The 17,534-nt window shown below is 34.5% G+C and overlaps 1 protein-coding gene across 1 annotated transcript; it reads left to right on the forward strand.

The window, feature by feature from the left end:
- Positions 1-14,770: 14,770 nt before the first annotated feature.
- On the forward strand, positions 14,771-15,473 carry LOC130591136 (uncharacterized; the record flags this gene model as incomplete). The annotated part of the gene is given in 3 exon segments (XM_057394063.1): positions 14,771-14,843; positions 14,846-15,090; positions 15,339-15,473. Coding segments are annotated over 3 exon segments (453 nt in total), but the record flags the coding sequence as incomplete, so codon positions are not given.
- Between the last annotated feature and the right edge of the window lie 2,061 nt (positions 15,474-17,534).

A 17,534-nucleotide genomic window follows, 5' to 3' on the forward strand; every position in this document is an offset into this window, starting at 1 on the left:
GTAATGTGCACAAAAAGCATAATTAGGTTGATCATGGATATTTGGATTGTGGTTAATGGTGATATTGTTTACTTTTAAGTTCTCTTAAGCTAAATCTAATCTCAATTGGAACAAACAGCTTTTAGTTAGCTTAATGAAACAGAACATGCATAACCGAAAGGGGTGTATCACAACTAGCACAACTTGCTAATAGGTAATTTCATTTATGTAGAAAGAAAGTTGCTACCCTTTTTGGCCTAGTGTGGTCCTTTAAATGGGTCCAATAGGGGTCGGGCTCCCCATTCCCTAATATAATGGGTAGAACTGTTCGTAAGTCAGGTTGTTGCGTTTTGACATGTAACTCAAATCAAACTGCAAATATAGTTGATATTTTTCCAACTCAAAATGCACCGCACTTTTGCCCAAATCGATCGACGCAAAACGGTTTGGTACGATACGATTTACGGTTTAACCATATTTTCCTCCACGATATGAGTTTTGTAATCTAAAAAAATAAAAATAAAATTGGTACAAAGTTGTTGATAAACCAATACATAATTCTCTAAAACTAGATAATAAATACAAAGAAGATGAGTGAAGGTAGATATGGGCATGGACCCAGGATTCGATATAAACCCGTTTGGACAACGATCCATTTTGAAGGGTCAGTGTCTACAAATTTGAAACCAATTAGGCCTGGGTCGTATCTAAGTCTAGGCGGTAAAATTTGGATCTGGGTCCGGGTCTCATGAATTCAGACCCAGACCCAGACCCGCCCCATAGATACATTTTCGTTTTTACATATTGATATATGTGTTATAATACAAAATATATAAAGTAGTAATAAAAAATTTTACAAATCAAGTCAACTTATGGTGAATGTTCTAATTTTAAATGTTTGTACAAGAATTAAACTATTATTCTCTTCTCTTTATCATTTTAATAACTAAAAAACGGGTGTAAAAATTCGCAGGTTAAAAAAAATTGAAACCCCTAACAAGCTTGAGACCCATTTTGGACCCAAGACCCACCAAATTTATTGGATATGGGTAAGGGTCTGGATTTTCTAGATCATGTGGATCTAGGCTGGTGTGGGTCTAAATCCAAATTTGCGGGTCTATGTATGGATCTAGCAGGACCCAGCCCATGCCCGGCCCATGTCCATCCCCAAGTGGAGGTTAAAGGAGCAGATAAGTGAAGGAGGTAGGGTATTGCAAAAAGGAGCATATGACTAGATGATTGATGAGTGATGAGTGCAAAGAACTGATGTAATACTCATATAAATTAAACTTGTATAGTCGTATTATCTTGTATGCTCCTATGTTTGCAAGTTTGTCAAGTGTTTTTTTAAAAAAATATTATAATAGATAAACTTTATTTTAAAAATATATATAAATCTGTGGTTTACAGTGCGGTTTAGAGAAATTCAAACTGAACCAACCGCAAACCGCGATTTGTTTCAAATATTAAACCAACCCACAATTTTGAATTCGAAAACCAACCCAAACCGTGAAAAAACGGTTAGGATTGTGGTTTGGTGTGGTTCAGACCGCACTCTGAACCACCCTAATAATTGGGGCCTATTGTTTGAGAAGTTGTTCTATACAACAGTTACGCCACTAGTCTTACATATATACTTACGCTGGGCTAGCTAAATTATTTCAAAGAGTGGTGAGCTCGGAGAAGGGGCATGGAGAGTGGTAGTATAGTTATGGCGCGTCTACAAAATGAGTTATTATGGTGAGTGGTGACCTTATGGGTTAGTGAGGAGACGAGGCAAAAGGTATTAGAGACAATGTTCTATAGACGGAGACGGGATCGGCGGACAACCTAGGTTTTTCGACTCATGGTTCAATCCATGTAATGAGTACTTAATCAAAGTATTGTATTGCACTAGTTTTAGGACCCATGTATAATGCACGGGTGTATTTCTTGCTTTATAACATGTTTAAATAAAGTCACAAAAGTATAGAAATCAAACAAAATCATAAAATCAAAATGTAACAGTGGTAAATAACACAAATTTACAAATATAAGCTTTTAAATCAATCTATATGTTTGCAAACACTTCCTTGTAAACTACATTTCTTGTACTTATATGCACACCATGTTGTTTATTAAACGGAAGGATCTTGAGACCTTTTTTGCTCGTGACTCTGGAAACGGCAACATAAAATTGACCATGGCTGAAAACAGGTCTCGGGAGATACAGGCCCACATCAGACAGAGATTGTCCTTGACTTTTATTTATAGTCATAGCAAAACAAACCATTAAAGAAAACGGTGATCTCTGAAATCTGATAGGAAATTTGGTGGAGTCAGACGTAGTGAGTGTTATTCTTAGGATAAATACGTTTTCTCTGACACTTTTTCTAGAAATAACAGTAGCTTCAATAACACGATTGCGTAAATGATTGACGACTAACCTCGTGCCATTACATATTCAGATGTTTGATCAATATTCCTTAGAAGCATAACTGGCGCACCAACCTTTAATCGTATGCTATGATTCGGGAGACCGGAGCATCTTATTCTATTGAGGAATTCAGTGGAGTATATTTCATGTACTCCAAAGTTGCCTTGTTCTTTGCTTATAGCATCTGAACTCAAATACACTTTCTCTTCTCCAAGTATGCATGGTAGATAGAACATGAACATTGACTATCTCCGATATCTCATTTGTTGGCGCCAGAATATATAGCTCTTTCCTGGAAGTATTTAGCTTCCCAACTATCTCATGTTGGTTTGGGTAAGGGATATCAACAATTGCTGAAATCGGATTGGCCCCAAGATCTAAAGGATATATTTTTCAATATCGATTACGGCTTCACCATCATTAGGATTCCTCAGCCTTTCCATCTCCTAGGCTTAATATCCTCTCTGAGAATTCTCATAGTTCATCAATAGAAGATTTCGAAGAACTTGATTGTAGTCTCATATTGCGAGTAAGTCTTAGGACCTTACAGGAATCCTATAAGTAAGATGAATTAAAGGTCGCGAACATTATATCTTGCCTCGTTCCGTTCGGTACAACAGGTAATATCTGCCTAAGATCACCACCGAATACCATAACTTTGCCTTCATAAGGTCGATGCAAGTTATCCCTATCAACAGGCCTCATTATGTCTCTCAAACTTCTATCAAGTGCTTCAAAATAATACTTATGCATCATGGGCACTTCATCCATATCATAAGTTTTGTCTTGATAAGAAGAGCAGCCAAATCCGACCCTTGGTGAATGCCGGCGCAAGTAGAACTCTCGGTTACACTTTTAAAGGGATACCAAATCTTGAATGAGTTGTTCTTCCTCATGGAAGGAGGAGAGAAGCATTCCACTCGAAACTACAGGCAATACAAGTTCGCCCATATTCATCATTGCAGCACATAATGTCTTCCAGACATATGTTTTTTTGGTCCCTCCTTAGCCGTAAACGAAAAAGACGGCTCCTTCTTAACTCAACACAGCATCCATTACTTCCCGATAAATCATCAACTGCTCATCAGTTAAACCTTTATACACTTTTGTCGTGTTCCAAGGTCATTTCCTCTATGTCATAAGAAATCTCATCTGCTATGAGCTTGTTTTGTCCTTCAAACATGATTAGTTCATCTGGAAAAGGCATCTCACTGAATCTACGCAAGCTGCTACCATTACTTTGGAGCATGATTTCAATCTCAACCAACGCAACAGTTTCAATTTCATCGTCACTTAATTGTAAATCTGTGAAAACATAAATTTAAAGGATGCAACAGTAACCTATAGTAAGTATGCACATTGGTTTAAAATGTCTTATTAACTTTTCAATAATGTGATCGTAGTTGTTTATCTTTATTTTTCTAAGATGCATGTTGCTTGTACAGAATATGATCAGATAGTAACCTCCAAATCTTCTGCCAAACATCCTCCGGCTTTGACATACCCCTGGATAATACTAATATGGAGAACAAATGTTTTAGTAGTGCCCTGATTATCTAAAACTTACTTTTGTTACTGCGTCAACATATTCCTTGTCATCACCAAGTACTCCCCTTGCATAGCAAGCTTCCTTGAATGTAGGATACACTACAAAATTGAGCAAAGTTCTAAGATATAACTTCTGATCTCCAGATCCAGGTGAGACATGGTAGATTCGACCTATTGCAAATCCTTGATTTCTTGGTGTCCACTCTCTCTGAGCCTGCTTCCAAACAAATCTTTTAGGGAACTCCACATAACTAAGCTCTCTGGCTTCTTCATATTTTTCGTTACATTGCATCCAAGATAGGAATCTCGTATTGTCGATATGAGTATGTCTAGTATAGATTCTACATCAACATGGTTATTAAACAAAACAGTTTAATCTTCTGATAGATGGAAACTTAGCCTTTCAACTATAGGAGTTCGATATGTTGAATCCAAAAATCCTCCAAATTGCTTTGCATGCCGAAATATATCAGCAATCATAGTACATCTTTATCTCATCGATTTCTTTGCCTTCACCTTCTCTCTCTTTATCTTGATAAGTCGTAGCAGTACCCTATCATACTCCTTGTTTATATATTTGAACGGGTATTTAATTGATCTGGATTGGTTACACCATTCAACATTTATATGTGCTCAATATTTATGGAGCAATGCAGCATTATATATATGGAACATACTTATTGTCCAGATGAACTCCACTCTTCTCAACTGTAGATTCATTATCTCTTCGCATGTAAACTAGATACCCTTCATCATCCACTTTAGTGGAATCAATAAATCTCTTCGATAAATGCTTACTGCATTGTTTGTCAATCATACACTGCGCATTTGTGTTTGATACATCACGTGGATCGTACATCATGAACTCACTGATGGCTTAATATAGTTATGGATCTTCAAGTTCATCATGCAACTCAGCACATAAAATCTTATCAATATCTGAAGCTACAAGGTATTTGTCTTCTTGATGCATGACTAGCAAAATATGAGCATGAAAACCGTGCTTTTGGGATTCTACTGTATATACCACTGAAATTCGAAATACAACAAAGTAGGTTTTCATAATCATATTATAGACAATACATAACTATAACGATACAAAGGGAATATAAAAACTATAATAATTATAATAGAAGTAAGGAAGATGTGTTACATACCAGCCCTAACCCTGCCAAATTTTTTTGCGATCTTTCAAATCTTTGACCAATTGTTCCAGCTTCATCTTAAAAACTCGACAGATGATGTTCGGCCTATCCTCTAGCCTGAGGCCTCTTTTCTTTACAAATCTAGTGGTCTCTTGCCACTTAGGATTACACGTAAATGTTATGAATAAATCGAGATAACCATACCATTTACAAATAGTCATCGCATCCTCATAGTTTTCTCTCATATAATTATGTCCTCTAGTGAATGAAGCTGGCAATACTATACGACTTCTAGTTGAAGATCCTTCTGTTTCTCGTCTTTTGGCATCTCCTCTTAAATTCTTCACATTCGTGGCTTTAAGACTCTGTTGGTTGTGTTTAAGAAAAGACAACCTTTCAGCTTCAATCATTGTGTAAGCATCTACTAAAAATTGTTGTAATAACCTCGGAGATAAGAGTATGGTTGCAACTTCTAAAGCTCGATCATGTATCATGTATGCAAAGAACTCACGCATAGTGAGTTTAAGTCTTTTTCTCGTTGAACTGTCTGTTGGAGTCCTATCTCTATGCAAAATATCTGTTCTAATTCCATCTCCTCCATATGGAAATAATAGTGGATATTGCAAGGCGAGGTAAGAAGGATGAAGCTCAAAATTTTGCTGCAACTTTCAACCCTTTGTTTCTATAATTATATCTCTTTTATCTGCACTATCAATATCTCCAACAATAAGCGCAGCAATTTCTGATGTTGCTGGCAAATTATAAGTTTATCCATCAGACTCTCATCTTCCAATAAGCCTTAATTTCAAATTCTCACACGTGTCTGATGCAAATCTATCCCTAGCCATTCTGAAACTTTTAGCTAAAGGGTTGTTTTGATCTATTTTATCTTGTAACAATGTGACTAAGCGATCTTCGAACTTATCAGGGTTCTTCGTATTGGTAAGACATTTAGAAGAAAGTAAGTCAACATGTAAAACAAAATATTCAACTTTAACAAATAACCACTAAATGATAAGTAACGCCAATGATTATGTTGTACATTGCAACTGTTTTTCTGTTCCTAATTTCATCCTCTATATCGTATATGTAAAGCTGGGAAAACTTAGGGCGTGCATTATTAGGAGGAAACAAACTACTATCAACTGATGATTTTGACCATCGATTTTGTGATTGTATGGACCTGACCTCGAGTTGTAGGTGCAATAATTCTTCCACCCATCGATGAAAATGAATACATCATATTATATCCTCGTATGTTTTCAAGATAGTGGTCACTTCTATTATGTTTCTTCTTTAATAGGTCGTCAATCAGGTGAGGTGTATGTTTTATTAGAGGTAGTTGAACATTCCCTTTCATGCAACATAAAAAAACTTCGGCTTCATTGTCTTATTTTTTTATTGACTCTCTCATCAAACCACATTTACGCCCCCACAAAACCCGCATACATATGTAAGGTCTCTTGTGTCCGAGTAGCTTTCTGTTTAAAAAAATAACTAAATTACTAAATTTTTAATCATATTAAACAGTTTTACAGTTCACATGATAATTGTAAAATTGATAATGCATGATATGCCAACCTGTAACGATCTCCATATAATCGAAGCCGTTGTCATTATTGTCTTGTGTATCGCACTCATCTTGAATAATCGTATTTGATTGACCATAATTAGGTGATTAAATATTTTCATCTTTATGAACGTCATATTCAACAATACGTGTTTGATTTGATAGGAGATTAATAAAAAATTATACACATTTATTACCAATAATTAAATAAAAGTATAATACCATTTATAATTATGTGTGTGACTGATCTGGGAATTGTTGAACCTCGAACCAATGTCTCTTTGATCTAACTTGACTTTACGACTGGGCTAAATCCAATATGTCTCTTGAAGCCATACCACTTCCTAGGATTGAATGTTCTTTATAGCCAATGATTTTCACATACTTATGTAATATAATGACAAATATTTTAATTAGGTAAGTAATATCTCGAGTTCTTTTCTCAAGCAACATTAGCTTTCTTTTATTTCTAGCAATTTGTGATGCATATTTTTCTTTAAAACAGATTTTAAAACAAAATATCAACATTAAACAATGAATTTTTATGTAATCAAAAGTTATAATCTCGTACCTTATAATATGAACTTGTAAACGTTCATTGAAACAAACCACAATTAACTATTATAAATTTATAGAAAAAATATATCATTAATAACAACACTTGTAGGGTCATCGTTTGAAATATTTGTATCAAGTGGTGCTTCGTTCAACTGACGATGGAGACAATGATGAATGCAATGCTAACAAAAAATTATAAAGTACTTTATGTTAATGTGAAAACATAATTCATTTACAAAATTTACGATTTTTTTCATTTCTTTACCTCTATGCCCCAATTGAGTAGTACACGCACTACTTGAATAACTAATTATCGTGCTTATTGAAGTGAATTGCAAATGAATTGATCTAAAGGTAATATCAATAATTAGAACAATGTGCATGTACAAAGATACTATTAAAGTTCGTATAAAAAGAAAAAAAACCTTATAGTACAAACATATACCATTGGTTGAGTGACAATTAATGTTTTGCCTAAATAGAGATTGTTGACTCCCTAAACTACGCCGACACTTTTTACGTTTTGTGACAATATTATTTTTCTTTTTTGCCTTGCAACGTGTTGTTCAATTTGTTTAGATATGCATTATTCATTTAGAGATCCTGAAGACTCTGCAAAAAGGAACAAAAACATCGAGTTATAGATTTTATATATCATTGTAATATATATCATTGTAACAAAGGAAAACATATAAATAACAATTATAGATTAATTTTGCATCTTCCTGCAATTAACAATTACCAAAACTAATCATGTTATATTGGTTGTTGTTATTTGTATAAGTTTTGACATTTATATACATTTATAATACATTTGTGATACATTACGTCTACAAATAAAGTGATTAAAGTGAATATGGGCTTACTTAGATAATAGAGATAAAAAAATCTTATGATATACATATTCTTATTGTTTCCTATAGTTCAATACATATTATAGGCTGAGTTTATTTCACTAGTACATAAATGATGATTTGTGTCGGACCTGGGACCTATATTTGCGTCGGACATTGGTCCGACGACACAGGTCTCGATGCAAATCAAGAAAACAAGATATGTGTCGGACATTCAAATAACGCAGTTGATGAGCCATTTGCGTCGGATGACCGCAGGTCTCATCCGACACATATGGTAAAAAAAAGGTACAAAGTCGTGCCATTTGCATCGCGTTTGACACCACTTATGACGCAAAAGGCCCAAATGGCTGAGCTATTTGCGTCAGATGTGTTGCCACAAAAGACGCAAATACTAGCTTTTTTATTTAAAAAATTCATAAACAGACGAACCGCAAAAAACCATTCAAGATCTAACAATCTCTATACGATTGGTTTTGTTATAGGCCAAAAGACAGAAATGAAGAGAAGAGCAATTAAGGAACATTATTATTATACAATTTGAACCCAAAAAAATCAGATCTTACACACAAAAAACCCTAAAATTTAATATCCAAACATTAAAATTTACAATTTATTACAACTTTTAAATAGATCCAAAAAATTAAAAAAAAAATCGGAGGCTAATCCAATTGAAATCGAAGGCTAATCCCACTACAATTTAGGAGAAAAACTTTTAAAAAATAACCTTAAATCTGAATGATGTTATAAATCGAGCAAATTTAATATTCTTCAATCTTCACCGTCAACTTCTTCTTTGATGTTAAGACAGTCGCCATCTTCTGTTAAAAAATAAAATATAAAAAAGAAAAACGAAAGGCCATTATTTTCAGATCTAGAAAAGTGTAAACTAAAAATCAGATATAAAAAAATTGAACATGTTAGAGATGGTGAACGTTGAAGAAAGCCAAAGTATTTCATATACTTTCATATCTATACACACACAAAAAATCAGATATAAAAAATTAAAAAAACGAATCTGTTAGAGAAGGAGAACGTCGAAGAAACCTCAAGTATTTCAGATATGTTCAAATCTATATAAGTGTAAAAAAAATCAGATATAAAAATTTTTAAAAATCGAACCTGTTAGAGATGGAGAACGTCGAAGAAAGCCAAAATATTTTAGATTTATAAGTGTTTTGATAACATCATAGCTGAGAGCGAAGAGCTCTTTCTGCTCTTCGTCAATTTCAATTGTCCCATTGAAGTAAACCTGTTGAACTTTTGTATATCATTGCTGAAGGTTCGTGCAAGTAGAATAAAACTGCAGGAATTTATTTGCTGCCATTGAAGTAAACAATTGTGGCTTTAGTTGGACAAAGGGAGATAGAGAAAGTAAAGGTGGAGCGGCGGTTAGAGTGGAACAAGGAGAGGGAGAGAGGGAGAGAGGGAGAATGAGAGCATAAGGTTAGGATTTTAGGGTTTAAAATAACTCGAAAATTAAAAGGGGAAGGAAGGATGTGCGTCGGATGGCCTTTACCTTCGACGCACATAGTTAGTTCCTCTTTATAGTGGGGTGTATTTACATTATAAGGTGATTTGCATCGCACCTTTTCTTACATCCGACGCATATAGATATCTAATGATTTGCATCGCACCTTATTTCCATTCAACGCAAATCACTAATTTGCGTGGCTGGAAGGCAAGATCCGATGCAAATCATTTTTTTGGTTTCTTGCTATAATTAATTTGCTCTGCGTGCGGATTTGAACACGAAGCAATTTTCCTATTTGGGTCGTTTGTACTAGTGTCCGATGCAAATCAGGGGACGCAAATCAACTTTTTTGTACAAGTGTTAGCTTCATAATAAACTAACCATTTTTTTCCGACCCAAATTGACAGCCATTAAAATTACCTACTTATATTAAAATTCTCACTAATTGATAAAAAAAAAAATTCGACCTAACTTCCTAACTCGTTGTGTTATTCTCAAGGTTTGACATAATTCAATCCTCTTAATTCCCTTATATTTTTCGGCCCAATTTCCTAAACCCTTTATTTGCTCCTTTATTTTTCTTTACATGCAAAATTTCTTTCTCTCTCTTCATTTTTCGCCTAACTCACATTCTCCCTTCTCACACCTCTTTACATTCTCTGAACTTTCCATTCTCTCTCTTCGTTTACATCATCAATCTACCATTTCTCCATGAATCTCTCGCTCAAACAATCGAATTACACTAATATATTTTACTTAAATATTATATCTGAAAAAGGAAAAAAAAAACAATTTCAGATATATTCGGCTGTTGTGGCGACAAATTTTGTAGGTGGAAATTATCCAATTTTCCATATTATTTGGTTTGGGCTTCAAAATTCTCTTTGCATGATGTTGATTATACATTTATACTCCATTTGAGCTTCAGACTGTAAGTTCTTCGTTTTTTTCTTCTATTTAAATTTGTTATAACAAAAATGTAAAATTAAAAGGAAGCTATTTTTGTCATATTTTAATTTTCAAAATGTTCTCATCTTGTTTAATTGAAATCATTAGATTTTCCAACTTTTTTCAATGTCTGATTCTATTTTTTTTTGTTTTATTGTATAATTTATTGAACAGATCTACACATTTGTTGGCTTGCATGCTAACAACTAAGCCAGAAGTAAAACCTTGCCTTCGTTTAATACTATTCGATGTTGGGTACATTTTTAAATTTTTTTTGGTTTGTTCAATTATGTTCTAACTAATGTATAAAACTTATATAAATATTTTATAAAGTGGACATTATATATTTTATTATAAAATGGATGATAAAAAATATATCTTGTATACTTTCATATCATTTTCTTTTGCAATTTCTTTCAAATTTATTAATTTACAATTATCCGAAATACCTGTTATATTTTAAAAATAATTTGGTTTGCATATTAAGTATCTCATAAAGATCTCAATTTTTTGAGTTGCATGGAATGAGTAAAAAAAAAAGGGCTGGTTAGACAAACTACCTAGATTAAATATATGTACGCAAAATAGATCCCAGTGTCAGGAAATAAAGTAGAAGTCGAGTTCCACAAAAATATACCGACACATTTAGAAACAAAGCTAGATGCCGTTAAATATGGACACTAAATGCATATATATAGTTAGACTAAGTATGTCGAAACTATAAGTTAGTAACCTAGTTGCCAAAACCAAACAAACTACACTGTCGCGGGTGTCTCTATAGCACTACTGCGTCCACCACCAAACCCTAGGTCATCTTCTGGTCTGCTTTGTGGAGAGGGGCTTGCGTTGCAACCTTAGAACATGTGATCGAAATTAGACATGTTAAGCATCATTTCCTGCAGGAGAGCCCGGTTTGACTCTTCCAGCCGTGCTGCGACCTTTGCCTCCACTTTTTCCATCCGTGCAACGACCTTTGCCTCCACCTGCGCCTCAAGCTGAGAAAAAATGGATGCTCATATGGTTGTGAAGAGCCATCTCCTCGCCCAGATGAAGAGATGTAGAATAAATGATCTCCCTGACCCCAACCGTCCCCTACACATTTCCTCTATCCCTCCCACCAACTATCTCCCAATACAGCAAATTAGGGTTCGGCTGCAACCCTTGAGTGGTACAATCATCCACCTTCTTGTTGTATGTCTCCTGCATTTGGTTAAATAACGTACTCCTATTCATGGATTTTCATGTAAAAAAAACTACGTGACACATCAAATATATTTGCGTTGCTTGATTTTAACTTGCCTATATTTTGTAATTTCAATCAAAACTACTATTAAACACATGAAACTAAGTATATATATATATATATGATGTTTGAGGTGTTTATAACTCGAACTAACTTAAAACTACTTATATTCATTCCTTTTCAAGTAATATGGCCTAAAATGAGCTAAAATGACCTATATTTGGTTCTAACTTGCCTATATTTTGTGATTTCAATCAAAACTACTATCCAACAGATGAAACTAAGTATATGTACGATGTTAGAGGTGTTTATAACTCAAACTAACTTAAAACTACTCATATTCATTTATTTTCAAGTAATATGGCCTAAAGTGAGCTAAAATGACCTATATTTGATTCTAACTTGCCTATATTTTGTGATTTCAATCAAAACTACTATCCAACACATGAAACTAAGTATATATACGATGTTTGAGGTGTTTATAACTTAAACTAACTTAAACTACTCATATTCATTCATTTTCAAGTGATATGGCCTAAAATGAGTTAAAATGGCCTATATTTGGTTCTATCTGACTAGAGGTGATCATGGGCCGGGCCGGGCCGGGTTCGGGCCGGGCCGCGGCCAAAAAAATTTGCCCATTGGCCGGGCCGGGCCGGGCCTAAATTCGGGCCGAATTTTTGTGTCCAAAGCCCGCTATTTCGGGCCGGGCTTAGCGGGCTTTTGCGGGCCAAAACGGGCCGGGCCAAAAAATAGACTAAAAAGTCGTTTTTAGCTTGCCCAAAGCCCGCCCAAAAACAAAAAAAAAATGACTGGGCCGGGCCCGGCCCGGCCCGCGGCCCGAAAAATTCTGCCCAAAAACGGGCCGGGCCGGGCCAAAATGATCACCTCTATATCTGACCTTTTCAAGTAATATGGCCTAAAATGGCTTCAATATATGTTTAAAAACATGTACAAAGATTTTTTTTGCTTTTTTGTTTGCTGCAGTTTCTCCTTTTCCAGGAACATTCTTAAAATGAGTCATCAAGAACAACTCGGGAGCGATAGGGAGTACTCCTTTATTCTTTCCTTGTACACATTGTTGAAAAGAGGCTTTATTTTTTTACTTATACTGAAAAAATCATGTTATTTAAACTAAGTAGTAGATATGGAACATTTTTACCATCTTTCTAGCATGTTGTGATGCCGAGATAGAACCTTGAAAGTGTGACGACTCAATTGGATTAGATAGGGAGTCACCTTTTCGGTTCTTCTTCGCCTTTTCAGATTTTTCCAGGAACGTAGGGTCTTGACTTTTCTTCTTCATGGCTTCGTAGATGGTTTCCCCCGACCATTTTGGCCTTTCTTTGGCTTTCTTAAGCACCCAATATCGCAAGTCTCTCAGACGATATGCAACTTTCATCTTGTAAGCTTTCCTCACTTGGTCATCTAACTCTGGTTCCCTTTCGTAAAGACCCTTTATTCAAACATTAAACCAAGTTATTGATAAACTAATATATATAGGCAATTTCATTCTTCATAATTCGATTCATACATACTGTGAATGAGTTCCACCAATGCGTCCTTGTGGCATCGCCTACCTCACTGTAATTGAACCAATGTTTTCGAAAATGGCCCTGGAAAATGTTAGTGATAAACCCACTAACCTTGTTATCATCAAACGAGAATTGAAAACCAAACAAACACGTGAATTGTCAATATCATTTTATATAAATATCATGAACCATATAGTAACTTATAAATTTACCACAATCTAGTAGGGCTTAAAACCTTTTTTGGTGCACGGTTTGACCATTCACCTTCCTCCCTATGATTGTGCGGCGTCTCCGGTACGTGGTTACCAAAGTCACGTGCCTGTGAATTATCTCCCTGTGTCTCTGAGATATGGTTATGGCTTTCTGGTGCTCCTGGTGACTCAAAAAGCTCCCTGGGAATCAAATGCCCACCACCTTGGCTTCCACCTAAGCCATCTCGACCTCCATGCCCCTTAGGATTAGACATGATTACCTATAAACAACAACAAATATATAAATCATGGTGGATATGATTAATCTTTAGTCTAGCATCATTACAAAATGTTCACCTACATTCCGACAGCAAGGAGACAGTGGTGTTTGGCCACTTACATTCACAAGACGAATGAGGGTTTGGTGAGTGCTAAAAATTCAAAAAAATAAAAATAAATAAGTAGGGCTTAGAAGTAAGTTTGAAGTTTTTGATAGCAAAGGATTCCTATAAATGTTCTTCTTCTACCAAAAGAAGTTGTTGAAATTAAATTTCATTTAGTCAAATATAATTATTGCTAAATTTAGTGGGAAGTTGTGGGCTAAAACCCAATCTCTTTGTTCAAACTCCCATTTCCAACAATAACGCGATCAAGTCCCATAACAAAGAGAACTAAATCATTCAGTACAAATCAATTATGGACCCTAATAGCATAACAAAAATAAATAAATTAGAGATTTGAGGGGAAAAGGGGGAGGTGAATATTAGAGAAAGTGTTTACTAACTTAAAGATTAGAGGGAGTGAAGGGGAGGTAGAGAAAGAAGGCATGAGGAGAAGAGTGGAATATTGGAAGGTAGAGAGAGTGTGGCGAGGCTAGAGAGAGAAAGAGAGGCGTTTAGAATGGTGGATTCGAGGTGGGTTCTTAGGGTTTTGTGGGAGAGGAATAGTACTATATTAAAACAACTCATTTCATGCAAAAGTCTTATTTGAGCATTCAATTTTTGAGTTAAGTAAAAATTTGAGGACATAGTAACTAGTCTGTAATTAGTTTGACATGAAATGTAGGTAAAAAATAATGTCTATATCATGCAAATTGACCATCAACAATACATACTTCTTTATCAATGTTCATCACCATTATTACTAAAAGTTAGAGATGTGAATTTGATGTCAAAAACATTCATTGATTAGTACAAAAATGATTATAAAGATGCATATACAACATTCCATATAACACTAATTACCAAGTATAATAGTATGAACTTATTACAAGTCACATAATGGGAAAAAACAACAACAACAACAACAACAACAACAACAACAACAACAACAACAACAACAACAGCAACAGCAACAGCAACAGCAACAGCAACAGCAACAGCAACAGCAACAGCAACAGCAACAGCAACAGCAACAGCAACAGCAACAGCAACAGCAACAGGCAACAGGCAACAGGCAACAGGCAACAGGCAACAGGCAACAGGCAACAGGCAACAGCAGCAACAGCAACAGCAACAGCAACAGCAACAGCAACAGCAACAGCAACAGCAACAGCAACAGCAGCAGCAACAGCAACAACAACAACAACAACAACAACAACAACAACAACAACAACAACAACAACAACAACTACTACTACTACTACTACTACTACTACTACTACTACTACTACTACTACTACTACTACTACTACTACTACAACTACTACAACAACAACAACTACTACTACAACAACAACTACAACAACAACAACAACAACTACTACTACAACAACAACTACAACAACAACAACAACAACAACAACAACTACTACTACTACTACAACAACAACAACACTAATTACTAAGAAACAACAACAACAACAACAACAACAGCATCAACAACAGCAGCAGCAGCAGCAACAACAACAACACCAACAACAACCACAACAACAACAACCACAACAACAACAACAACAACAACAACAACAACAACTACTACTACTAATTACCAAGTATAATAGTATGAACTAATTACAAGTCAAATAATGCGAAACAACAACAACAACAAACAACCAACAACAAATTAAACAACAACAATTACCAAGAAATTACAACAATAACAACAACTGAACAACCAAAAACAAATTAAACAACAACAACAAACAACAACAACAACAACAACAATAAAATGTGAGATTGAAGAGTGATATAAGGTACGAATTGGACTGGAAAAAGATGAGCACGCGGCGGCGGCGGCAGAAGGAGAGAATTACGCGGCGTCGGCGTACGGTGGTGCGTGTTAGCCACTTATATCCCAAAACCCAATTTTTAGGGTTTGATGTGTAACAAAAAATAATAAAAAAAATAAATAAACATGGACCTTTAGAAATTACCGGCGACAAGGAGAGCGAAATGCAGTGTTGCCGGTCGCCGGTCGTGCCTTCAATGGCAGTTGGAAGGATGTTCCTTTTGTGTTTAGAAAACGGTTGTATTTCTTTTATTTTTGGAGAATACAGTCGTTTGAGTGGGAGGAAGTCCTTTAAGTCGTAAATATTCAAAAACGTCTAAATTCAAAGTTGCGACGGTTCGAAGCCGTCGCCTAAGCCAAAAGAATCTAAAATTCAAAAAGATAAAAGTCGATGTTTGCGTTAAAAGTCGTCGGTGCTAACGTTGTCCTAAAACAGTCGCTATTTGCAATGATAAGGATTGTTTAATAGGCCATCGCAATGAAGCTGTTGTTGATTTGGAATTTTCTTGTAGTGTCTTATACTATATTTAAGCAAGCCTTGTAATTCTTTTGCAGACCTCAGTGTTTCTAATCCATTTTTTTATATCTATGTATGATTTCCAGGAAGTTATTAATCTTCATGTATACAATTTGATCCCAAAATTGGAGCTGCTTATTCATGTCTATGTATGTAATAACTTAATGTGGAATGTATATGATTAACAAATATGCCTTTAAAGTTTCATTTTCACTTGGTTGTTTTTTCGTGCTTTAATTTTATGTATAAAGTCAACCACATACATATTCATACTAATTCATTTATAGGTCATTTTACTAATTTGTGGTTTATGTAGATACTTAATCATTGATCGAAATAGTGATATGTAGGTCATTTTACTAATTTATGGTCAATGTGTATACTTAATCATTGATTGAAATAGTAATATGCAGGTCATTTTATTAATTTGTTGTTACTGTGTATAATTAACTATAAATGTGTATAATTTATGTGCCATTTAAGTTTAGTCCATCTCTTTCTTTTAACAAATTAGGACTTATGTAATGTTTATTGTTATGTAGTTTAATAGTACTTAGGAGTTTGTGGTTACATATACTAATGATTCCTAAAATATATCAAAATTAATATGAGTTGCTTGTATCTAATATAATTGACTGTACAAATTCAAATTTATTTACAGTTTTTTTAAAAGCACTCCATGAATATAGTTATGTTTTAAAAATATTTATGGTTTAGAATTCTAGCATTATTGCATAATTAAAAATTTGATAAATTTATTTGGAAGTTCAAATGAAGTATAGATTGACTAAAATAGTGATTTAGAGGTCATTTGACTAATTTTTGGTTAATGTATAATTAAAAATTGATTGAAATAATAACATACAATTATTTATAAGTTCAATTGAATTATAAATTGATTCAAACATGTTATTTTTCTCCCTTTTTGCTCAATATAAATGATACTTATAAGAACTTGGCTCCTCATCTAAATTCCAAAATTAACTTTAAATGACTAATCATAATTATAGTGTACACCTTATAGAGTATAACTTGCTATCGATTATGAAATGTAGTGGATTTAAAGTGGAGTAATTGAATTATGATTGGTGCGCCCGGCGCAAGGATGTGCGCCAAGCTTACGGTGGTACGCCAGGCGCCCCAGCCTAGCTTTTGACACGTCTTTGCCAACTTTTTTAGAAAACGCGTTTTAAAAGATTTTATTTTATCCATTAATTCTGGGATAACATCTGATTTTTACTACAAAAATATATCTTTCGATAATACTTATTTATTAAAATAAATAATTATTTATGTATTGTTAAAAAATTAATTGGTCTCTTCAAAG

The sequence above is a fragment of the Beta vulgaris genome, chromosome 4, assembly GCF_026745355.1.
Source record: "Beta vulgaris subsp. vulgaris cultivar EL10 chromosome 4, EL10.2, whole genome shotgun sequence".
Taxonomy (NCBI): Eukaryota; Viridiplantae; Streptophyta; class Magnoliopsida; order Caryophyllales; family Amaranthaceae; genus Beta; species Beta vulgaris.